Source organism: Hippoglossus stenolepis, chromosome 22, assembly GCF_022539355.2.
Source record: "Hippoglossus stenolepis isolate QCI-W04-F060 chromosome 22, HSTE1.2, whole genome shotgun sequence".
In the NCBI taxonomy this organism is placed as follows: Eukaryota; Metazoa; Chordata; class Actinopteri; order Pleuronectiformes; family Pleuronectidae; genus Hippoglossus; species Hippoglossus stenolepis.
The window spans coordinates 1,025,445-1,050,596 of record NC_061504.1 but is presented as its reverse complement, the minus strand read 5'-3'; the positions used below and the strand labels follow the sequence as shown (position 1 = coordinate 1,050,596).

Sequence of the window (25,152 nt, the reverse complement as noted above, 5' to 3'; positions counted from 1 at the left end):
TGGTTCACGTCCATGTTTTTCAAAGAAACACTAGAAAACGGAAGAGATTAACTGACAACCAGTGAGTGGAAACACAGCGACTCAAAACACAGGTGAAACACAGTTGGGTGGACCAGTTAATCACAAAGTTGGGAAACACATAGGTTTTAATTAGTCCCTTAATTCATGTTAAAAAGTGTTTTGGGGGTTACATTCAATAAAACAGTCACAGTGCCGTCTTCTACGTGGGAGAGCTGTGCACCAGACGTCATAGGAAGAGATGAGGGAAGAAGGGAAATCAAGATGAAGGGGTGTGGGTTGGGATGAGCAGAGGGAGGGATGAGGTAGCAAAGTAAACACAATGGATATGTCTTACATTATTTAGATTCCATTTTGTCTTTATTTTCAACAGCATCCATTTCGTTGTTGTAACTGATGGTTAAATATAGTTTTGGACTGGAAGTCTTACTTGAATTATCTGCATTCAACATTCAGTTTTTTGCTGTACTTGGTCCTTATGAATTCTCTTCATCTTTCCTTGATGTCGTGGCATTTTCCATTGACCTGAAGGTTATAATGGAGGGATAATTAAAAGGATTATAGGATATGAAGCTAAGTCAAATTCACAGCACCTTAGGGAGAACATGAATTCTAGGGATAAGTCAACCATAGAGGAGATGTAGGCTGAGCATGACAAAAAATTGCTTAGGCTGAGAAAGTTGGGAGTCAGTGGCAAACGTGAGGGTGGGCTCCTGATTTCTCAGGCCTTCGACTAACATAGTTACATGGGAACGGAAATTAGAATAACATTTTAATTAGAATGGAGGCTGTTGACTAGTAGTGTTGATGAGGGCTCAGGACAAATTGGGAGGTTGTAGGGAGGGAATGCCTTTCCCTTTCAAGAGTCTAGTCTAGATGTTCAGCTGTCTCATGAGACAAACTTGCTATTTAAACAATAGGAGTGGTGCACGGGAAAATCTGCAGCAGTGTGAAGCAACTGTGTCGTGCTTGGTGCAATTTTGTGCTGGTTGTAAAAGAGGGCCCAAAGCTGTGTTTCGTAAAATTGTATTTCTAATCGTGACTGACATCTAATGTGAGAACCCCAGATAAGGCACCTAAATAGTACAGTAACACTGAAAATAGATAAAAGTATAGAAAAAAGCTGCAGCTGTCCTCAATTCAACTACATCTTGAATGTCATTGTCCCTTTTCAACATATCAAGATGGATCTGCAAAACCATCTCTGCTTGCAGATGCGTAACCTTATGATGATAAAGTAGCTTTGACAAGAACATAAAGGTAATGCACTGCACAAGGGTTGTCGTCTAGCACTGGCTAAACGTGGCGTCAATATGAATCCATTTTGAAATCAGACATGGGGCAGATGGCTGGTGGCCAGTTCTTTAATCCATCAGCATTCGTCAGAAGCCCACGTTGTTGGTTCTGAAAGTTGCGGCTTAATCTTCAGCCACATTATCCTGGAGGCGACGTCGTCACACTGAATGTGGAAGTGGAGCAGACAGGATGAAAGAGACGAAAGAGATGGTGTGTAGGAGAGAGAAAGAGAAGAAAGAGACCACCTACAAGGCGACTTGATGATGCGCTGATCTGTCTTTGTCACTGTTGCTATGCGTGTGTGTGTGTGTGTGTGTGTGTGTCTTTTCTTGTGTGTGTAATGTATTATCCACAGTGGAGACATTGTGAAGTGTTGGGAGGTGCTGTTTTACGCAGATAAAATGTGTGTTTTGGATGCGAAGCTCAGTAGGTGGTGTTTGTGTATGCTGGGTTATAATTGCTGGTTGTCTTTATTTTGTGTCTGCTTGTATGGGGTGTGTGTACAGGTTTGTGTGTGTGTGTGTGTGCGTGATGAGACGTAGCAGTGTGTGGGTGGTGAGTTAAATGAAACAAGCGAGTCTTAAGTTTAAGCTAAGGTGGGAAGCTATAAGTCTCGCTGCTTCTCCTCCATCATTCGTCTCTACCTTGTTGCATGTCTATCCCTTACTCACCTCTCATCTTCTCTTTTTCTCTTCTTTATGTGACACATTACTTTATTCTCTCACATCTCGTCTTCCCCCTCTGTCGCATACAAACGCGCACATGCACACACATGCTGCAAAGGAATTAGGACTGATCCGAGCTGAGTCCAGCTTGTCTGTATTTGAACATCGGCGCCATTGCTTTTGAAGCTTCCCTTTGAATTATTGCATTTCTGTTTGTGCACACACAGATAAAGACCAGCTGAGGCTGCGCTGTGTTCTATATATAAAGAAGACATACATAAGCTGTTGGGTGTATACACACATCCACCAGCATATGGGCTTAAAAACACAAAATGTCCTCACAATGATGGTATTAAACCAAAATTGGCCCTCATAACTATAGATTGATACACACACAAACACACATACAGGACTACAGACTAGTATTAAAGAATAATTCTGGTTTGTCATATCGTGGGCTGTTAGGTTGTGGCCTTCATTGCTCTCATCCAGGTAACCTTTGAGGTTGTTCCAGGGGACACTGGTAGAATGTAGTCCAGTCCAACGGGGTAGAAACATGAGCACACAATCAGACGTTGGTCAACAAACCAACAGTTTATCCAGATTAACTGGTGGGCTTGCCTCAATTGGAAACCCGCACACATCTTCTCTTAAGGAGAGCAGGCTTACCTGTGGTCAGTGTTGTTTTGTTGGACGCTTTGGTCATAATTTTATCACTGTTCTTCATTTTCTCGCCTAAATACATTTGGCTCAACTGTGACTTTGTCTGTCTGTTGCAGCATTTCCAGAACAAGAAAAAACACTGATGACTCCTTGCGTGTGCTAATAATACATACCATTAACACATATACTAATCAGCTTACGGCTACATATCCACGCAGAGATCCTCACAGACAAAATGTTAGTGACAGTCACAAATGTCCTGATTTAAGCGTCAGTTGGTTGTGGAAGGTGGGAATGACCAAAAGCACGGAGCACAACAGAATATTTGGACTTTTTGTTAAATAAGCGTATTGGTTTTATTGCAAAGAGTTAGATGTAAAGCCTGATACTGTCTCTCCTGTGTCATAATTTAGCGTAAAGACCAGACCAGGAGAAAAATGTAAATTCATACACACACTTATTATTGATATGTCTTTTATTATAATCACTGCACTTAAAAGATGTTGCTGCTGTATTTATCCAAAAAAAAAAAAGAAAAAAAAAGAGCAGTCTGACTTTAGTGTCACCATTCACTCACTCACATACACACACACACACGCACACACACACACACACACACACACACACACACACACACACACACACACACACACACACAAACTTTGGTAAGCAGTACGTTTTGGCAGCTAGTTTTACGTATCTATGTACACACAGGCAGGCAGGAAATTTGTGGCATTTTTGATTCTGCATGCACACAAACACACACATATGAGCATATGCAAACACAATGGGCAGCAATCCCCCTGTACATGCCAGAGCTTTGAGCAGGGTAGGGATTTTCCTCTTCAAAGAGCAGACCACCCATTGCCATTGCCAGAACAACGGTGGCCAAACTTTGGAAGATTACACTCTCACACACATACACACACACACACACACACACACACACACTCACACACACACACGCAGACGCCTGTATAGCCTGTATTATGTAGATTATGTATAGACACACATGCACATGCAGTCATATGGGTTCATACATAAAACTTTGTGGTTATGACCAGTCCGACCCCAATGATCCCATAGTGCCTTATACCTGCATGCTGTATGTGGCACCACTACACTCTCTCACTCTTACTACACACACACACACACACACACAGGCTGCCTTGTGGAACTCATGGGAGAAAGGACGTTTTTGTGATGACGGTCGCACAGTCAGTGACGTGCATGACTTGAAGGGGCAGCTGCTTGACAAAAGAGCAAAGACACTGGGCAGGAGGGGATCTGAGAATCAGAAAACAATGAAGGGATGAAGGGACAGAAGGAAAGAAATCCAGCTGTTTCCACTCCGAGAAGCAACCCCCTCTCTCACTCAGGACTGTCCCATGATTTCCTTCAATCGCTCCCATGCTCACTTGCGAAATTAGTTTATTTTTCTTCTTCTTTTGTTAGTTTTTGACGGAGCTGTCTGCCTTGTGTTGTCGCTGATTCTCTCACATGCAAATTAAAAGTATTTGTTGCTTTAAAGCAGCCTTTTGAATTCAAAGACAAAAGATACCGGGACGACAAAGAGCACCCTGCGTGCTGGGGTGTTCGCGCGTGGGGGACTGTCGCTCCAAATGTTTAGACCCCCCTTCACACACACACGCATGCATGCATGCACGCACAGACACACACACGCACACACACACACACACACACACACACACACACACACACACACACACACACACACACACACACACACGCACACACACACACACACACACACACACACACACGCACACACACTTCAACCCACATCCTCTCATCTTTTCTTCTTCTTTTCTTCTATCTTTTGTCACAGAACCAACAAATTAATTTGATGGGGAAATTATCTTTTTGCGAATGACTTGTTCTTTGTACACATGCACAATGAAAGACTGGATTGTTGAATTCCTTTCATTGTGAATTGCTATTATTTTCATATTGACAAACAGCAGTTGGCTTGCACAGACAATTTCAACAAACAGATGCACACACTGGCGGCTTTTAGTCATATCCAACTATGTGACGCTCTGATACTGGTAGTTGGTATTCACACCTTGTAATGTTGTTTTTCTCTGGAAAAGTTTCAAAAAAATTCATCCATGAAATTGAAAATTAATTCTGTAAAGTAAAAGTGTGTGTGTGTGTGTGGGGGGGGGGATGTTTGTGTGTGTATGTGTGTGTATGTGTGTGTGTGTGTGAATGGGGGTATTTGTGTCCAGCTGGTGGATTTTATATTCCTCCCTGCAATATATTTCTCTCAGTTTACAGTAGGCCGTCAAACTTCATGGGGGGAAAACTGCTCACGATGCAGAATTTCTGAAGAGACAGATCGTGTTTATTTGTTGGTTAGTATATGAACATCTTATTCCCAAAAAGTCTTCCTCACGCTCATTTACACACATGTAGCCTTTCATTTAAGGCATTTAGCTGATGATCTTGTCCTGAGCAGATTCCACTGCTGCTTGGTTGTTGTTTTTTATTGTCTCTCTGCCCCTTTGAATTCCAAAATGTCTTTTTTGCATATTTGCAAATCGAGGTAAATATACATAAAGGTTGTACTGTTGGACATAAAGCGTCTTAGTCTTGATCTAATGTGAATTTAAATATAGCATGTTACGTTTCACAGCTCAGAGACTGCACATGGTAGTTTCCTCTTGGCCTTACTTCATTATTCTTTTAATTTTATAGACTTTTGCCATGCATGCAGCCTGTGTCACTTCTTAGTAGCTGTTGTTTTTTTGTTCCCCACAAATTCACATTTAGTTCTGACAGTTTTAACTTTATTATCAGCCCTTTGGTATGAATATGACATAACAAATATGCATTTGATTCTGTTATGATGCACCAACAAAGAAATGTCGAAAAATCTATAGGTAGATTAAAATGAGCGAGTCCATGTCCCTGCAGTAAAACTTTAAAAGGTAATTTCCAAAAGATAAAGAAATATTTCTGAATCCGAAAAGCTAATTTGTTAATTTCTTTAAGTCAACCTAAATGTTTTTGTTTTATTTATTTCCTTGAAAGCTAAATAAACAGTAGACTGAAATTACTAGTCCAGTGTGATAAGATCTCCATAAAAGCTGGGGATTGGTTAAAAAACATCTAATTTACAGTGTAAAGTCTATGCAGCTAAATTAGTCCAAAAATGTGATGTTTACCAGATCATTTCTGCATTTCTTCATTATTCTCTTCTGTTTGGGAGAAAAATTAAATAGATAAATATTGGGTTGGAGAAACTACAGTGCAGGTGTGAAACACATTAATTGTTTTCTATCAGTTATTCAGAAAACACACTTTGATCCGAAGAGATAGCAATAAACTCACTCAGTACTCAGTTCTCCTGTAACGTTCCATGAGAAATCAGCTGAAGATAATGATCTTTTTTTTTTCTTTTTTTTTTATGGAGTGAAGTATTCTTTCAACCTTGGTTAATCTAGGGACAAGTGAGCAACACTGCTTCAAATGCCAAAGTCTGATGAATCAAACAAACACATTTTGATGTGCGGTGGCGTGTGTGGCCATGTGCCTATCTGAAGGTGCGGCCCCTCAGTTATGAGGCTTTTTTGGTGTCTACTTGACAACTAAACACAAGCCCTTCTGCCAAACAAATGAGAACGGTGCTAGGGAGAGGGGGCGGCCCGGGCCCAAACTGCAAAGATGGGCACTCTTTGACAGCTGCTTTCATCTTGTTATTATTCCTCCTTCACACTCAAGGATTTTTGGGCTTCCTAAAGTGCTGTATTTCTGTCGCTCTCTCCTTCCTTCCCTTTTTCTAACCCTCCACTCTTTCTCGCTTTCTGTCACCGGGCTGTGATTGGCTGTTGTGACAGAGCCATCGCCAGGCTGTCAGCCTCTTCTAAAGCTCACTTTAATTAGTCCTTTTCACTCACATGACACGCTCATGCACAGATGCGCGCAAACTCGCGCACACATGGGAAAGTCACTCACACCTACTCTTGCTGACACACAAACCAACGCGCTCAGCTATGTGCCATGACGACCTGACTAATACAAAAAGTAATGGTGATTGAACTCTCCGTCACCCATAAAAACGGACTCAGCAGACCCGAAGACGCTTGTCAGTGTCGTCTCTCTGTTGCCACCACAGAGCTTTGAAAACATGTATATTTGTGAAGGTCCAGCTGCTGCCGGGTTTGATAGGCGCTGATCAATCGCACACTGCACTGTGCCAGGCACTGAATAGCCAATTAAAGCCATTGAGACAGAGGAGAGCATGGGGGATGAAGGAGTGGGAGTTTGATTTGAGAAGGATGATGAAAGAGAAAGGAGTAAAGATGCAGCAGCAGTTGCCATAATTGGTAAATGTTTAATATTCTGTGTCCTAAACTTCACAGTGATCACTCTCTGTTCGTTCCTTCCTCATCGTTCCTCAGGATATAGATTCCCTGTTGGATGCGCTCAGCTATGCTTCCACAAACAGAAGACAGCAGTGCAGTGGGTTGCGACCTTGACTGATGGAGGGAAGCTAAGACAGATGTACAGATTTGCTAGAAATGAAGGGGAACAAAGAGAAATCCTTGTCGCGTGTGAATGCCAAGCCGACTGGGATGGGTTTCATGTCCTCCTCGATTTCCCCTCTTTACTGTCTCTCCCCACGCCGCCTGTCACCCATCTTCTGCTCATTTACTTTCTCTCATACCTTTGTCTTCCCTGTCCATGTCCGGATGTCTCATTCCATTTTTATTTCTTCATTTCCCTGTCTTTCATCCTCCATCCTTGTCTTCTTTTCTTTCTTTTACACTCCTCACTTTCCTCCCCTCCTGTCATTTTTAGATATGTTCACCCTTTGCCTCTTGTAACACATCCTCACATCACCCCATTATCCCTTTTTGCTACCAATCATCTGTCTATTTTTTCTCATTAAATTTTGCGTCCTAAAAACATTTCTCCTTGTCCCTCCCCAATAACCCTATCTACGATTTGGTCTAATTTCCCTATCTTACCTTTTTCTCTCATTCTTGTCCTTCTTCCTTTCCCTTCTTTCCCCACTTCCCTGTCCTTACTTTCACTCCTATACGACCCCCTCTCCTCCTGCTATTGTAGGTACCCTGCCCTACGACATCAAGATAGTAATTGCCGGAAACCATGAGTTGACCTTTGACCAAGAGTTTATGGCTGACCTGATCAAGCAGGACTTCTACTACTTCCCCTCTGCCTCCAAGCTGAAGCCGGAAAATTATGAGAATGTCCAGTCGCTGCTCACTAACTGCATCTACATGCAGGATTCTGAGGTCAGCGTAAGGGGCTTCAAGATCTACGGCTCCCCCTGGTGAGTAACCACTTCTACTGCACTACACTCAAAAGCTCCTCATATGGAAGCTACTGAAGAAAGTACTTTGTTGATGTTTTTCTGCTTTCATTATTTTGATTGTCACTAGCTTCTTTAAAAGTGAAACCTTCTTGTGGTCAGCCATACGAAAGTTTGGCCTTATATTTCATCTTGCAACTATGGAAACTCAGAGGGGTCATTTCCTGGCCAAAGTATTGAGAGTGGTCGATGAAAGCTCATTGTAGCAGTTTTAACTGTAACTAATGAATCCAGGTTTCTGCTCCTGCAAATATTTCACAATAAAACCCCTTTTTTAAAAAAATGATGCATTCTGCCAACACTTCCCCTTTCAAAGTAAAAGCACTACAGCGTTTCACTTTCTGAATCCATTAATTTGTATTGAGGTTCTAACGGGGTTTATTGTTGACAGACCGGGAGATGCGCGTGTAAACGCTGCCGTGTTCACAACAGACAACCGACACACAGAGAGTTACAGGGATCGCCAGTAAAGGTTTTAGAGATCGACCAGTCAATCGCGATCGACGTGTTGGCGACCACTGGTCTAGAGTCCTTGCTCACTGCTACTTAGATGCAAGCGAGGTTGATTTCGGACTTCTCCCTTTGTGTCTGTAATAAATATTTCCCATAGGTGACCACAGCCAACTCCTGAAAGCAATTCCCTGTAAAGGTCCAAATGTACCGATTGTGTCTTCAGCACTGTATCATTTGATGTGCATCATTTAATAGCCATATAGCACACACCAGCCATACCATACAGACAGATGACCTTTGACCCTGGGGAAAAGGCCAATTATTCTTCATCCCAACAGCAGCCCTCACTCCTTTAGTGGGTGGTACAAGTGTTTGTTATCCTTTTTGAGTTCATTTGGTGGTGTATACTTTCAAGAAGTGCATTTGTCAACAAGACAGTCACCTATATAATAATGCTGGAGACAGATACTACAGATACTACAGTAAGAATGTCACTGTCCACACAGTACTGAGTTTGGTTTATCCTTCTGAAGAATTATGAGGTCAGAGTGTTGAAATCAAATATGGATGAATATATTTACTATGGTCAAATATAAAATATATATATAAAATAATATGTTAAATGAACTAAAGCCAATTATAAAAGGCAATCATCAAACCACATGTTTATCTTACTATAGATATTTTGGGATGGTTTAGCCCAGTTTGTCAATGATACAGGCTTTCACTGTATCTAGTCTTAAGACCTTCAATATTTCAGTTTTGTGTTTATATTTTGGCTATTTCAAAATTATTTGCAACTAGTCAAATAATCCCACGACAAATCTTGAGCTACTTCGCATTTCACCACAGAAAAACTCTACACTGTAAATACTGTGGGGGAGCATGGGGCTTAAAAGTGCAGTCAGTAGGATTTCAAAAATAGAGGAGACAGAGAGAGAGAAAGTAAGCCTGAGAATTTGAACGAATACTTCCAGACCCCTTCTCCCATTTTTGCTGAGCTCTAAATCTGTCCCAAAAGCCCCTCCGCACATCGCTGCAGTGTGCGCACACGATAGTAACCAGAACAACGAGAGAAAACATCCGACTGCCCGGGCATTTCTCAATGGCATTTTCAGCAACTTCCCATGGGCAATAACACAAGTACTAACCACCAGAAACAGTTATGATCAAAAAGTTATATAAACAAGCTAACGTTACATCTGCTTCATCATGGCAACAGCAGCTGCTGGCTGGGGTAGTTGCCTGTGAAGCAGACGTGTAGCGTACTCATGCTACGCAGTAAACCATTACAACAACACTGACCTGCGGGCACAGACTTAAGCTGTTTTCAGACATAGAGAATTGGGTCCGGACTTTCTCCGCAGCTTGTAACCAATAGCCTTATCAACAGAGACAAGCTCATGTTAACCTGTCTGCATCAACACAAACTACTGAGTGAAAATGTTACTGTAACTGTTACCATCTTAGTTTTGTGTATTGTGTAAAAACATTTTTTTGTGGTTGGTGTTGAGCTCCCAGGGCCACCGTATGTTTCTCATGTGACATTACATTTGTAGTGCTCCTGAAGCAACGCACTCATTCACTGAAGATTTGAGCTGGACTGAGTGAGCGTGGCATTAAGTGCAGGGAGGAGCAGCAGGGGCACGGAGGTGGAGTGCTTTCTATGTCGTGCTTTCCTCCACGTTGGTTTGTTTGTTGCCTCCGCCAAGGAAGTTATTTGTTTTTTTCCATTTCCACAAATTGTTGTGTGTTTGTGTGGTTGTTGGATAGCAGGATTTTGTGAAACCTACTGAGCTGATTTCCAACAACTTGTGGAGGGATGGGGCATGACCCAAGGTAGAAGGCATTACATGTCGGTGCAGATCTGGATCAGGAGACAGATCAAGGTTGTTTTTGTTTTTTCGTTGATTTATAGGAGAATTATTAATGGATCATGAAGTGAAAAAACAGACAAGTTTGCAGTGTGTGTGTGTGTGTGTCATCCACCCACCTCTTCCCTTTTTCCCATTTTTCTGCGCTCACCCCAACCGGTCGAAGCAGATGGCCGCCCACATTGAGTCTGGTTCTGCTGGAGGTTGCTTCCAGTGAATGTGGGAGTTTTTTCTCTCCACAGACACCAAAGTGTTTGCTCATTGTGGGAACTGTTGGGTTCCTGTAGGATTTTAAGGTCTCAACCTTAACATATCAAGTGCCTTGAAATAATGTAAGTTATGATGTGGCGCTATACAAATAAAATTTAAAATAAATTAAATTGAATTGAATTGTGTAGCAGCCTGAAGTTGTCGAACAGGAAGATGGATCTGGGAAAAAAGCGGGGCGAGAAGAAGCAAGGCAGCAGGAAACTGAAACAATTCATGGAGGCCACGAGACAAAGGAGAGGTACAGGGAAGAAGGAAGGGGTAGAAATGGAAGGAAGGAGGAAGAGACAGAGAGACAGTGGGAGGGAGATTGAGGAAGAAATCTTCTTATTCATATTCACTGGCTGGTGTAATGGGCACATAAGCTGACATGTGTGTGTGTGCGTGTGTGTGTGTGTGTGTGTGCGCACGTGCCTAAGGGTGTGTTCACATGAGCTCCAGCTGGAAGCTCCATGCCCCCCATCTACAATTTCTGTTCCCCTCTTTTTTCTTAATTCCACACCTCGTCTGTCTCGGCCTCCTCTGCTTCATTGTGTACTTTAGTCTTTATTCTTCTGTTGCTCTTTCCCTCTTTTCTTTTCTTTCTTCCTTCATCCCTCTCTCTCTCTCTCTCTCTCTCTCTCTCTCTCTCTCTCTCTCTCTCTCACACACACACACACCTCTTCCATTCTTCAGCAGAAATAATGGGACAGCGCCTGTTCTGGTCCCTCCATCACCATGGCGATGCCAGGCTGGCACTGTTTTATGGCCTGCTGTTAACCCACATCTCACTGCACCACCAGCACCTCCCAACCGTCTGACCTCCTGATTATCTGAGTAGTAATCTGTCGTCTGTCTGTGATAAAGAATCTAACACCAGAGGAAATTGATTCTAAACAAATCCAATAATACTCATGGCTATGGTACAAAAAGTGTTTGAGCTTTATCACGCCATTTCTACCGAAAAATAATATTTGATAGTACCCTGTCATCCTATTTAATAGAGACGTATGATATTATTTTTGGTATTATTGGGGATCCGATAGCATTTTGTCATCAATTATTCAGTATCAACTTTGTTAATCAATCCACATTCTTTCAAATTCCCATGCATCTATTTTAACCATAGCTATTATCATTTGTAAGAAAAACTGTTATAAGGTATAATAAATAAACTTCTGTACTGAATTCAAATCTGGAATTAGCTTTTTCTTAATGAAGAAGACAAGCAATGATGCATAATCTGTGGTCTCCTGTGGGAAAGTCCAGTGTATTGTCGACACCGACCTCCCAACCCCTTCTATGCCCCCCTTCCTACTCTACCTGACCTCCTCCTTCTCTCCGGTCATTATACCACGTTCTATAGCAGCTAGAGGTTAACTTACAGTTGAAAACCTGGTCTTGTTGGTTCATTTTTTTGCGTAGATGTGAACTGTCCAGGTTATCGTTGTGTTGTCGAACTCATTCACACTGGCAGGTCTCTGGTGCATGGTCATCATCACTTAATGTACTGCGTGTGTTGAGGTTATACTGAAAATACAGAGAAATATTTGATCATTTTTACAAAGCGCGCCGGTGGACTTCCTGCTGTGTGTAATGCGTTTGGATACAAACAAGAGGTTGACTAACAGGCCACTGATTGGTCACACATGATGCATTCGACAAGATCGTTGCTATCTCTTTCTTTCTGAAATGCAAAAACACAGAGTCCACTCATACAGTGGAGAATCATCTTTCCTTACTCTCACAATGTTCTTGGCTAGCAAGAACCAATTTAAACAGACAGTAGCTACATATTTATTTGAGCTGTTGAATCTGTCTTCTGTCCCTGTCTCTCCGTCAGTCTGTCAAATTGGATCTCATTGTCTTCTATCTGTCTGTCACCTCTTCTCACTCTCCATCCTGTTGCCTGACACTGTATTCATAAGTTCCCGTCTCCTTGTCCATCTGGCTTCACAGGCCATCCCTCGGTCCTACTTCGCATTACCGGTCTTTCTTTCTTTCTCCTCAGCAGAGGTAGACCCACACACACACACGCACACACACACACACACACACACACACACACACACACACACACACACACACACACACACACACACACACACACACACACACACACACACACACACACACACACACACACACACACACACACACACACACACACACCCACACACACGCGCGTCACCCAATCCACTTACCTGAACTGTAGCTCCTGCTTGGTCCTCTCCCTCCACACCCCCCAATTTGCAAATCAGAAGGATGGCTTTGGAACACTGCTCTACTATTTGCTCCTAATGCTAATGTGAATTTTACAGATCATTGGTCTCAGACATATCACACAGCCACCAGATGGAAAGACAAGTCACAAGCACGTCTGTGTGCATGTTTCAAGTGTAAGAGCCCAAAACGAAGGCATACAGTAGGATTGCCTGGGAATTCACCAGTGTTGTCCCGTATTTACCAAGCAGCTACAAACACATATTCAGTCACACTCAGGGTGGGAACTGAGAAAAAGCAGATTGAGAGTGGTTGTGTGTGCTTGACGTGTACGGCTGCAGACAAAGTAAATGTGACTCAGTGGTTTCATTGGGAGTCAGGTCACTGTGACTTCTTTCTCTATATCTCATGAAGAGACTTACTGCTGCTCATCCTCACTCTGACTGGGAGAAGCAGCACATGAGGCCGCTTAGCTTTTTTTGTTTCATTTACACACTGACATATCACTACTATTTAGTTTAAGTTATGGCCAATGCAAGGTGCTGTTGTCCTACAGAGCAGGTTTGGCCTATATTTCGACATTGGATTCTTCCCTTTAGCATGTAGCATGTAGCACCAGCACCACAACACTTGGCTAGAAGTATTATACTTGATTGTGAGTCCTCCTCAAACAGACCTACAATATCCTGTCAGTTTTTTATTGTTTGTGGGCTGGATGTTTTGTGAAATAACTTTTTAGAAACAGTCTATGGTGAAGAGTGAAGTCAGAAAACTTTGTGTTTATCTGCAATTAAAGGGATAGTTCACCGAAAAAAGGAAAATCCACTCATTATCTACTCACCCCTATGCCGATGGAGGGGTGAATGAAGTGGACACTTGTGGAGTCTCCGGGGTAAACTTTGTTGCAGCAGAATCCAATACAATTTAAGTCAATGGTGACTTTCACTTCAGACGTAGTAAAACAACAGAAAAAACCCCACAACATGCCTCCATACTGCTCGTGTGGTGTCATCCAAGTGTCCACAAGCCCCGACATCATTCATTTTCGACTTGAAACAACATCATTTACACCAGGTTTTTAACCTAAACGTCCGCTGATATCTTCCTATGAGGAGCGTTCACGGACCCTCGGGCACGCCATCTTGTGGCTACGTCCGCTAGCTTAGCCATTTCCATTTGACTTTTAGGCTTAAAACGCATTGTAAATGACCTCATTTTGAATACTGAACTACAGTCCGTCTTTCTATTGCTGGACTGAATCTTGCTGAAGAAAATCCATTTCTGTGTGAAATATTCACACAGAAAGTACACAATAGTTTCACCGGCTGGTATCGCAGATCTTGAATGCTTAGTATCTCAGGACTACTCTCTACTCATAATTTAACAACTAAGATTCTCTACAGCACAAACCAATCTGGCAACCTTGGCAGATGACATCTGAGTCATTATTAATAATGAGCTGCATGGCCGGGACACGCAGCTTTACACATTCATAGATCTGCTCCTCTACCAGCCCAAACACAGCCATGAGTATGCGCTCAATTTTTTCATCAGTAACCAATTAAGAATCTCATGTCTGTTAGAAACAGGAGTGAAAACATCTTCCTCTATAACAAAAGCCTTCATCACAATGATTTGTCCTTTTCTGAGTATATTGCATCATTGTGCATTTACCTAAACTATGTACTGTCTCGTTGTGTTGAAGCTTTCCACACTTGGTAATATTCTGTTGTCCTTAAGATGCTCAGAAATACAATTACAGCCAGACTAAACTGCCAGGAAACCACAGAGTTCAAACTTGTTGTCAGGCCCCTGGTTACCCCCACTAATAAACCAATTTTTAAGCAAATACCAAAAATTATGTGGTTCCAGCTTATTAAATGAGGGTATTTGCTAGTTTTCATCATTTGTATGATGGTTAACTTCATGATTCATGAGATGTTTTTATTATCAGCGGTACTGATAATGAAAACAGTGGAATTTATTGGATAATATTGGAATGCTGGAATGATATTGTATGTAGTCAAGCACAAGTATCATGATATGTCTGAGGTGAGACCAGTTTAAGAGTAATGCGCGGTCCTCTTCAGCTTTTTTTATTTTATAATTTTAGTGTCCTAAAGATGGAAAATCTTTCAGCACGTCTAAGAGAAAATGCTTGTGACCAGCAATAACTCAACTATTTTAAGGCCATATTTGTCGCTTGGCTTGGGCATTCACAGCTGTAGCCCTGAACATTTATTTCTTTAGCCCCAAGTAATTTGCCAGTTGCCACTTTTCACTGGTTTACTATGGAACTGAGTGGTGAATGCAAAAATGATAGTAAGTCCACTGCTGACTGTCAGTAACAGTTCCAACTCTTTGTTGCTCCAAGAAAAGTAATCCCTGCTCTTACCAGGGACACCGTGAGATGTAGGCTCGTTAAATGTAGTTCTGGTTTTTCAGTAAAAATACTTTCTAGTGCAGTGCTCGTTCTTAATATGAATGCTTGGAATTGGTTGTTTGCTTGGCTTGTGGTAATGCTGGTTGCAGCTTTCTTTCTGAAATTGAAATTCTGAATAAATACATGCGCATTATAATTTTAAGATTGACAGCTTCTTTGATACACTCCGGAGCCTACTTCAGAATTTCTCCTCGTCATTAGTGAGCCCACCTCACACAGGCCTACAATATGCTGTCACTTTATTTTGAATGCTGGATGTTGTTTGGCTTTTATATACAGTCTCTGGTGCAGAGTGAAGTTAGAAAACTTAGTGCTCATCCTAGTTTATCTGCAGTGAAGTCAGCTATTTGAGAGGAATTTCACAACTTTTTAATAATTAAACTATTAATGTTGCTGCCATGACAGAGATCCGTGACTCCTGTGAATGTCAGTGGGAGGCGAAATAAAAAACACGTTTTCAAAGTGATCTGGCGGCAATTTTGCCCACAGGCTGCCAGTTGCTGACCACTGCTGTAGTTTCTCTGAGCATGTAGAAGAAGACATCTTCAACTCTGTCCGCAGAGTGCTGGTTGCCTACTGATGGAATTTTTATAAATAGAGAATGTATCGTCCAAATCGCACCAAATTTGACACTGCACTTCCCTGGGCCATTAACAATACACGAGTGATAAGATGAACGTTTTGATGAACGATATGCGTTCCACATACAGACAGAGATTTGTGGAACTAGTACATAGATTGTATGGGCTATATGACATTAAATACTGAAGCAGCTGTATAAACAGCAAGTGGATCCAGATCAAAATACTTTGTATAGAGTTTTATGTACGGGATCATTTATGATACAGATCATTTGAACATCAACTGAAATTAAAGTATGAGCAACTCAGACATCTGAACTGACTAAAAGGCTCTTTGTAAAATGTCAGAAGTTTAAAAAGGTTGGAAACACACAAATGGGTTGTATTTTAAAATCTTATACCAGCGTATTTATTGCTGGTAATTAAAGATGTCAAATAAGAGTAAAGGAGATTAAAAAAGTATTTGATATTCACAGTGCACAGATGAACTGGATGTTCTTCTCTTAAGGTGTCTGGGGAACAAAAATAGTCTTGTTTATTTTATTAATAAATTGATTTTGCTACCAGGGGCTTTATAACACCTAATTGAAATCTACATTTTCTTTTTTTACAAAGCTAGAATAACTGACTTCATGTTGCCTGCATGGCCCATGATGTGGTTATTAAAAAGGTTGATCCTTTAGCATAAATTTAACTCCAAATATCAACTCATGTTAAATTTCCCATGTTTATAAAAAAACTAATTTCATGAAAATCGATTTAAAATTAAATGTGTTAGTCAGATACTATGGTCAAATATGCATCATCGTATATTTTCATTTGCAGATCTTGACCTCCCAATATGGCAATGGTGTAGACACATCACGAACAATGAGGCATCTACTTTCCTATATCTATTCTTTCGTGATGGCCAGTTTGTATCATGGGCTGGGTAGGCTTATATAACAGACCATAACCAACAATGTGATGGTCCATCTCTCAAAACCATCGAACTTCCCTGCTCTGTCTGTGGCTCTCATCCCCTGCCTCAGTGGCCTCAGTCCTTTTGAACACATTCAGCTTGAAACCAGTTCACAAGTTGTCCCAGACTTTATGGTTTTCTATCTAAATGGTGGGTCCGAGGACTCGAGGAGCTGGTCCTATTTTCTGTGCTCAATGCAATTTTGTGTTTGTTTAATAGAATTACAAAAACATATAAATGTGAATGTTTAAATGTTTGAAGGAGGGGGTCCTTCAAACATTTCAACATTCAGCTCATGACAGCAGACATGTAAGAAAACCTTGATTGGAGATTATTGGTCCGTGGGTCTGACAATGCATTGACTCATATCATTTTAAGGGAAAGTCCTCATAACTTTGATGAAAACGCATTATAGACTTTATTGGGGACATTTTGTAGGGTCAAGATATAAATGTAATTTAGGAAGTGCAGTTCATTGGTTGAGCGCTCTTTCCTCATGTCTCATTTGGTCTTTAAGTACTTCTGCTGAACACAGCAGGAAGGTGGAGTCGTTCGGCGGAGAGACAGACAGACACAGAGCGTGAGAGAGGATATGCAGGGGGCAGATGAGGAGAGGGAAGGAATAGTGTGCATGTGCATTGGTACTAATGGGTTAAATCTCTTTAAATGTTTATAATGATGGTCTCCGAGGAGTGTAAGACAGGCAGGGGAGAGGCACGGCTCGTTCACAGACACACAAACAGACAGGGATGAGAGAGACAAAGTCGTCGTTTGTTGATGGGGGATTTGTGCGGAGCGACAGGGGAGAGAAAGTGAGAAACCCTTTTTTCTTCTTTAAATGAAAACGGCAGAAATGTATCACTCCCCACCGCTCCGCACGGAATAATTAAGGACAGAGATGCAAAAGACTCTTTAATTAGATTTTTTAATTATTGAGGATTCACTTCTCCTTCTATAGTGGCCCAATTAAGAAAGCTCATCAAAAACTAAAGAGATGAAGAGAGACCATTTTCTTCTTCCTCTTCCTCTTCCTCTTCCTATCTGCCCCCCTTCTTTCTCATCTTCCTCCTCCCTCTCTCCCTCCATCTCCTCTGCCTCTGCTCTTTCATTTGACAGAAATGGACTACCTGCGTTAGGGTTGATAGCTTGTCCTCGCTGATGAGCGGGAAATGGAAGGGACTCTCACCATCTTTAATTAACTTACTTGTTTTCACGGCCTTAGTGAAAGGAAAAGGAAAAGGCAGGAGAGTGGAGGGGTGGAATAGAAGAGGAAACATGCAGTTGTAGCATGCCAAGCTTTTCCTTTAATGATAATGAGTCTAATAATGATGGCGATGGCATGAAGGTAATTTGACCTTCTTTGTCTTTGCAAGGCTTCAAGAGTTTGCTTTATTCTCCGTCTGATGAGGAGAGACTTCACAGGAGTTGAAGTTTGAATGATGGAGAGAAAGAATGAATGAGCAACAAATGCAACTTTTTAAAGGGCTCTGTTAGTGGTGTTCCATGTTTTAGCCCATTAACTACAAACTGTGCTTAGTTTAGATTATTGCCAACCATCAGTTGTTTGGCTGACTTTCTGCCTTCCAGGCAGTCATTGGTTTCACTTGAGGATGCTAAGAAAATCAACTTGGAGAAAAGAATCCATCAGAGTGAACATTTAGGGACCTTTGTTTTATTCTTTCATCATCAGTAATGATGTTGGTAACAGGCACGAGTTCATTTAAGTTAAGCCTGATTTCTTAGGTTTTCTAAAATACTTCTGTTTTAGAGTCTGGCAGTCACTGAGTGACATGAGAAGGACCTGACGTGCAGCATACGCTTCACTTTCTCTTTAGATAGTGTTTACAAAAGGCCCAAGTAATGCTGATGTTCATTATGATACCCATCAAACTGTGCTTACCTTCGGGTTATACAGTTCTGTGCTGAAGCTGCTTTAGAGAAGTGTTGATTCCACTGTATGATCACTTGGTTTACATTGTAGTTTGAGCCACATGTGAAAGGGGCGGACAAATTCATATGCAAATAAACTACATCCTCCTGAATTGATCTACTGTCGAATGACTTCTCGAACACCTCTCTCTCAAAGAGTTTTTAAAAAGTAGAGTTTATTACAAGAATGTTGGCCTTCATCAGTTTTACCCATGAGTACCTAATTAACTGGCAACCGAGTGTAAGTGGCTGCTGAGCTATAAGCTGTGAAAACAGTGCAGAACCAAACCTACACAGACCTAAATGTAACAGCTTGTACCAGCAACTGACTGTGGGTACTGAAGTGGATATGTGCAAAGACGTGAACCGACTAAAGTGATTCATGATTTATGCCTCAAGTAACTAACAGGTGGAATTATGTTATTTATTTATTAATTCAGTCAAACCTGACCAAGAAGTGTAAAGTACCTCAACTCAACCAGATCTCATCCACAGGGAGTCATATGAATTGCCTCTGTAGTGGTTATATGAGTCATGCTTACAGTATAAGGCACTTATGAGACTTTTTGAACATACAAAATATCCAGATGACAAAATGCTCAGTGTAATAAATATCACTCATACGTTTTGTCTAGTTGATTAGTGTACCGAACTGAAATTAAACCGCAGTGGCTGCCTGGAATCATGGTAGGCCCATGTGTTCAAATGTTGTTGGCAGTATTATCGTCTGTCAGGCAGCACCACCCATGTGCTCCTTTAAGAGATGTACAGTTGGGAGTTCATGCTTTTCTGGGCCTCGTCACCAGAGCCTGCTCTAAATTAACATCCAATTCTCTGTGAGACTCCCAGAACCCCCCTGGGCCCTGCCCCGCCACCCCCCCACTCCCCCCTCCCACTCCTCTATCCATTCATCCTCTCTCCCACCTCCATCCCCGTAGCACTTACATTCCCACGGGACCCAAATAAAGTAGCCGATGAGCACAGAACATTAATAAAGGAGGTACTGAAGGGAGTTGGTGGAGGAAAGGAGAATAAAATGGCCTACTTTAACACTTGTCACTTTCCTACTGCACACCCCCCTTTTTTCTTCCTACTCTACCTTTTCATCTTTTCTTCCCTCCTAAGTGGTGCCAGTCTACAGCCCTATAGCTGAATAAACAGTTATGGAGGGAGTAAGAGCAGACGTGAGGACATTAACTGTGTCGTTTCCCTGGAGGGATTTCTCTTTAAATTACCTGTTAAATGGCCTCCAGGGGCAGGACTCCAGCGTGCATGGATGTGTGTGTGTGTGTGTGTGTGTGTGTGTGTGTGTGTGCGTGTGTGTGTGTGTCAGCATTTGTGTGTGCTCGTGTGTTATGGCACACTATGGGGCATTTTTCTTTCCCTATTTCACACATGCCTTCCTTCCCTAAGGCATGTGGCATTGTCGAGGAAAAAAAATGAATTAAAATGATTCTGTCCTTATGTTCTTCCTTGCCTCAGTCTCTCTTCTTTCCTCCACACACACACACACACACACACACACACACACACACACACACACACACACACACACACACACACACACACACACACACACACCTCTTCTTCCTGACTCACCAGTTCATCAGTGAGCAGTTATGTTTGGTGTTTGACCACAGAGATGTAGGTAGGATGCTATGGACACTGAAAGACACTGTCCACACTGGGGAATCCGACCGTCTCAGTGTCTGTCTTTCTTTGGGTGCTGGAAATTAGATGATTTTGCTTCTTTAAATGCAACTTCGTGTATTGCAGCAATTTTGCACAAACAACTGTGTTCGCTGTGAAACAAGGAAGATTAACTCTGAGTGATCCACTTGCATTAAAATGAGCCTTTCAAGCAAGATGAACATAGATTTGTAAAATGAGGGAATGCTTTCCTATTCATGTCCTTTAAATAAAACACGTAAAATCCCATACAGGATTATTTCATCATAATTCCAAGTGTTGGCCTATACTTATCACAATGCCTGTTGTACGCTTTTATTAAATCACTGGGTACATATTGTACTATTTTAGCTTTGTGACCTACTGAGGTACAATCTAAATGTTTGATGGAGTGATGACTTCTTCATTACATATACAGTAGCATATATATCTGATGTGATGGTATTTCAAAATGACATTTTTACCAATAAAAAGGCAAGCTACATCGTATAATTTTAGGGTAATTAAACTGTTATTTACCGACTGGAACAAAGGTTCAGGGGTGTGTGTTGTCAGGGATACTGTTGGCCCCTGAACATTGTCTCATCTCCAGACTGACAAGCACCTACTGTCTAACCAACCGGACTTAGTGGTGGTGGACAATGAACAGAAGAGGGCAGTAGAGGTAGATGTGGCAATCCCAGTGTTCAATAACATCAGGAAAAAGGAGCGCGAGGCGATCGAGAAGTATCAAGGGCTGAAAGAACAGCTCAGACAAACGTGGAAGATGAAATCCAATGTGATCCCTGTGGTAGTAGGAGCATTAGGAGCATTAGGAGTATTAGGGGCTGTGACCCCCCCAAACGAGGGGAGTGGCTCCAGCAGACCCCAGGGACAACATCTGAACCCTCAAACTCCCAGGCCTCTGGTAGAGGACCCAAGCTTGAGGAAGACACACCACTCCATGTGGGGTGTGAGGGATATTTTTGACAGTTAGCTGACATTTTGCACACCCTATACTGCAATTTTTTGTTTATCTTCGGTGTTAACAGTTAAGAACACCATGGGCTCTCAGGGCTATGTTTCCCTGAACAGGTGTATCAAAATCACCTTAAAAGATGATCACAGTGTGTGTTGTTCTAAAAAATGTCCTTTCCATACAGTTTACCATTTAAGGAAGCTTCTTTGGCCTTGACAATGATCAAACGTCTTGAGGCTGCATTGCGCAGTCTGCTATGTCTGTGTCTGCTGTCTGTGTTTTATATGATGGATTTCTCCCTGGTGATTGTTGAACATCACTGCAAAATGGCTGCTCCAGTTCTGCTACTGTAGCTCTTCTGGAAATGTCTCAGAGGAACGTCACATTTTTTTCACATTTTGCCAATAATCACTTGTCCCAGCCAGTTTATTTTTTATTGAAGAGCATACAGTGTTTTTGCTGAATTTCTCCTTTAAATCTCATCAAATAATCTGTTAAAATGGTTTTTTTCCAAGTACTAATTTGCATTTGAAACAACAGCAATTATTCACCTAAAATAACTTTTAATAAATATTTAATTGTAACTTGATGTTACGTTTAATAACTATTTAAAGTGCAGGTTTTCTTGCACATTATTTGCATTGAAATCAAGGAACAATTATTGTTAATTATTACACGTTCAACACTTTAAACAATGTTGTTTTGTAAGGAACAGACTACCCTTGCACTGGAGGGGGATGCTCCTTATCACAGTGTGTCCCCTCTGCCGTGTTCTTGCCACTCACCCTTGCCCCGTCTCAGATACAGAAGAGAGACCCCTCCTTTTACTGTGCTGCCCACCCACCCTCTCTGCCCATCCACTTTCCCTCAGCAAGCCACCAGCTCTGGATGATGTGCCTAATCTCCACGATTGACATGCTGAAGCACAAGAGACCAGATGAGACAAGAATAGTGTGTGTGTGTCTGTGTGTGTGTGTGTCTGTGTGTGTATACGCCTTTCTTCTCCTCTTCTCCGCCCTTCGTTTCCTTCACTCCACCAGAGAACTTTGAAATAATTTGCGTCTCGTGGGTTTTTAACACATTCTAATTTCCAACTAAATGGGACATCTGTTTGAGAAAAGGAAGATTTGCCATGGTTGCCAAGGCAACTATCACTCTGAAAGGAAAGGGTTGGGGGTAGGGTGGTAGGAGGAAGGGAAAAAAAGAAGTCAGACAGATTTTATGGACAGAATTAGACTTTGGCGGAATATTATCCCAGCAAGACCAACTGTAGCGGGACCTGTTCACTCTTTTTTTCTCTCTTTATCATTTTCTCCTCCCATTCTTCTTCATGTTACATTCCACTTTATCCGTCTCCCACTGTCTGTCCCCCTCTTCATCTCCTTTCTTGCTCACGCCCTCGTTTTCCCCTCCTTTCCCGGCTTTCTCTTTTTCGCTTTCCCTCATGCTGCAGCATCATCAGAAATATCAGTGTGAAATCTGCCTCCAATTAGAACTCCCGCCCATTCGGCCGCCCACCCATAACAGCCTTTCTGCTGTCAGAAATATCTCTTCAGTGCAGAAGCCCACCTCACACTCTATGGTAATTGGTCATTATTTAGAACAGGAGGGACAAATATGCTTCTAATTGCAAGTTAAACGGCCGCTCATCATGCCTGCACTAACAGTAAGGAACGGTGAGGGTGTAAAATGTCACATGCTGCAGTCCAGATATGACAAGACAAGGTGAATTTCTCCCCCTTCAATCCCATCACATTCATGGAGGCTCATTTGATGGTAGAAAGACGCCAGCTGCTTTGTAGAATATGTGAAGTGGAGCTGGGTCTGTATCACAACAAAAATCTGCTGTGTGCCCAACCTGGGGGATGGGTGGAGGGGGAAAACTGAGGAAAGTAAGAAAAGGTTTGTTTTCTGTTGACAGCAGCAGAGCACAAATCGTCTCCATCATTGGCGATACAGTTAGAAAAAAATCGATCCGTGACTGCTGCAGTGCTTAAGATGACGAACCACTGGCTGTCACTTTCACAAATCACTTTCTGACAAGTTGTTGCAGTCAAAATGAGATCTTTTCTCAACCAGTAATCCATTTGAATAGAAAAAAAGGTATCACTGATTCAAACTATAGTCTTGTGAAGGCATCATGCAAAAAACTACTACATCTGCTGTTAAAGATGGAACAATACGTGGAACAAATCAGGTTTCGGCTCTGACAGACTAGTAGTTATAATGAAAACAATAAGCGTGATAATGTCCACTTTGTCAATACATTTTATCTCACTAAAAAGGTGGTCATAACACAAGTCTTATTGAACAATGTTTGACATGTAATACCTGGTTACAAATATATAGCTGACCATCAAATAAATTCACTCAAGTATTGGGTGGCATCAAATCTAGGTGTCACATTCGATTCTCATCTTCAAAACCCATGTTAATCAAATCATTAAATCCTGCTACTTCCATCTACGAAAACATTTCAAAAATCAAATCGGTTCTATCTCTCCCTGACTTAGAAATCTCTCCCGCCTGGATTACTGCAGCGCCCTGTATACAGGCCTCAGCCAAACCGCAGTAACTCGTTTGCAGCTTGTTCAAAACACTGCTGCTCGTATTTTAACAAAAACAAACCGTAGGGCTCATATCACGCAAATTCTTGCATCCCTTCACTGGTTACAGGTTGAATTCAGGATTGATTTTAAGATTATTTTTATAACTTTTAAAGCTCAACATGGGCTGGCCCCCACATACATTTCGCAGCTCTTGACTCCCTATAATCCAGGTCGTAACCTGAGATCAGCCAGCCTGTCCCTGTTGGCTGTCCCTAGGTCAAGGCTGGCTACTCAAGGTGACCGGGCCTTCTCTGTCAGGAGCCCGAGGCTCTGGATCTGAATTGTTAGTAATCCTGTTTTACCCAGGGAAATTACACTACAATCCTAATGGCACAGCCACTCATCCACCTGCTCTACAAACAGACACACAAGTTGGAACCCCCACCTGCAGTACTGAGGGAGGCTTACACGGCATTGAAATCATGTGCTCTGATCCAGCCCGTCCTCATCCTCGTCACATCCAGCACACACTCCTCTTCCTCTGCAGACTCCTGCGCTCACCCCCTCTTACTGATTGTGTTTGCCTGCCCATCTGCTTCCTTCGGATCATTCTCTCCTCCACCTTCTACCCTCCCATCTACTCGACAATGTCACAGACTCCTCCCTGAGAGGATAACTTAACTCCTTTTTGTTCTTTTGAAGATTCTTTACACACTTTGACCGATTAACACGTTGTTAATGTTTTTCCATATCTCCATTCCTTCCCTGTGAGAGTTGTCTCCGGCAGGAGCTCATTATCGCTGGGCATGAAGTTGACTGCCACGGTCCCGCCTGATTTGTCACATCCCAGTTCCCTCCTGCTGCTGAGCCCAGCAGATTGGGTTTGTTGTGAAGTGCTATATGTGTGTGTGTGTGTGTGTGTGTGTGTGTGTGTACACATGCGCGTGTTTATATGTGTGTTGAAGTGTAGCTGGGGGTGGTGGGATGGGGGAAGATTGTCTAGAACTTCCAGCTCTTGGGAACGTCGCAAAGCATTTTCCTGCAGTCTCTGCTTGTTACTGTCTTCTTTCCTGGCGATAACTCTTGTCGGTGGAGCAGGAATGGCAGCGAGTCACATTTGTGTGTTTTGAAATCGTTTTCATGTGACATTTGTCATGTAACTGATATTGTTTACAGTGATTCATGTAGTTTTCTTTATGGATTTGTATTGTTCTGTGAAATGGAAATGGGCCGCGGTAGAGC

General features: G+C 42.1%; 1 protein-coding gene across 6 annotated transcripts in view; it reads left to right on the top strand.

The window, feature by feature from the left end:
- The window catches only part of mpped1 (metallophosphoesterase domain containing 1), a 67,861-nt gene that overhangs the window by 18,579 nt on the left and 24,130 nt on the right, over positions 1-25,152 (top strand). For all 6 annotated transcript variants that reach the window (XM_047338488.1, XM_047338487.1, XM_035147012.2 and 3 more), the window contains one exon: positions 7,740-7,965. In XM_047338488.1, the coding sequence (XP_047194444.1) occupies positions 7,740-7,965 (226 nt within the window). The remainder of the gene's footprint in view (positions 1-7,739; positions 7,966-25,152) is intronic.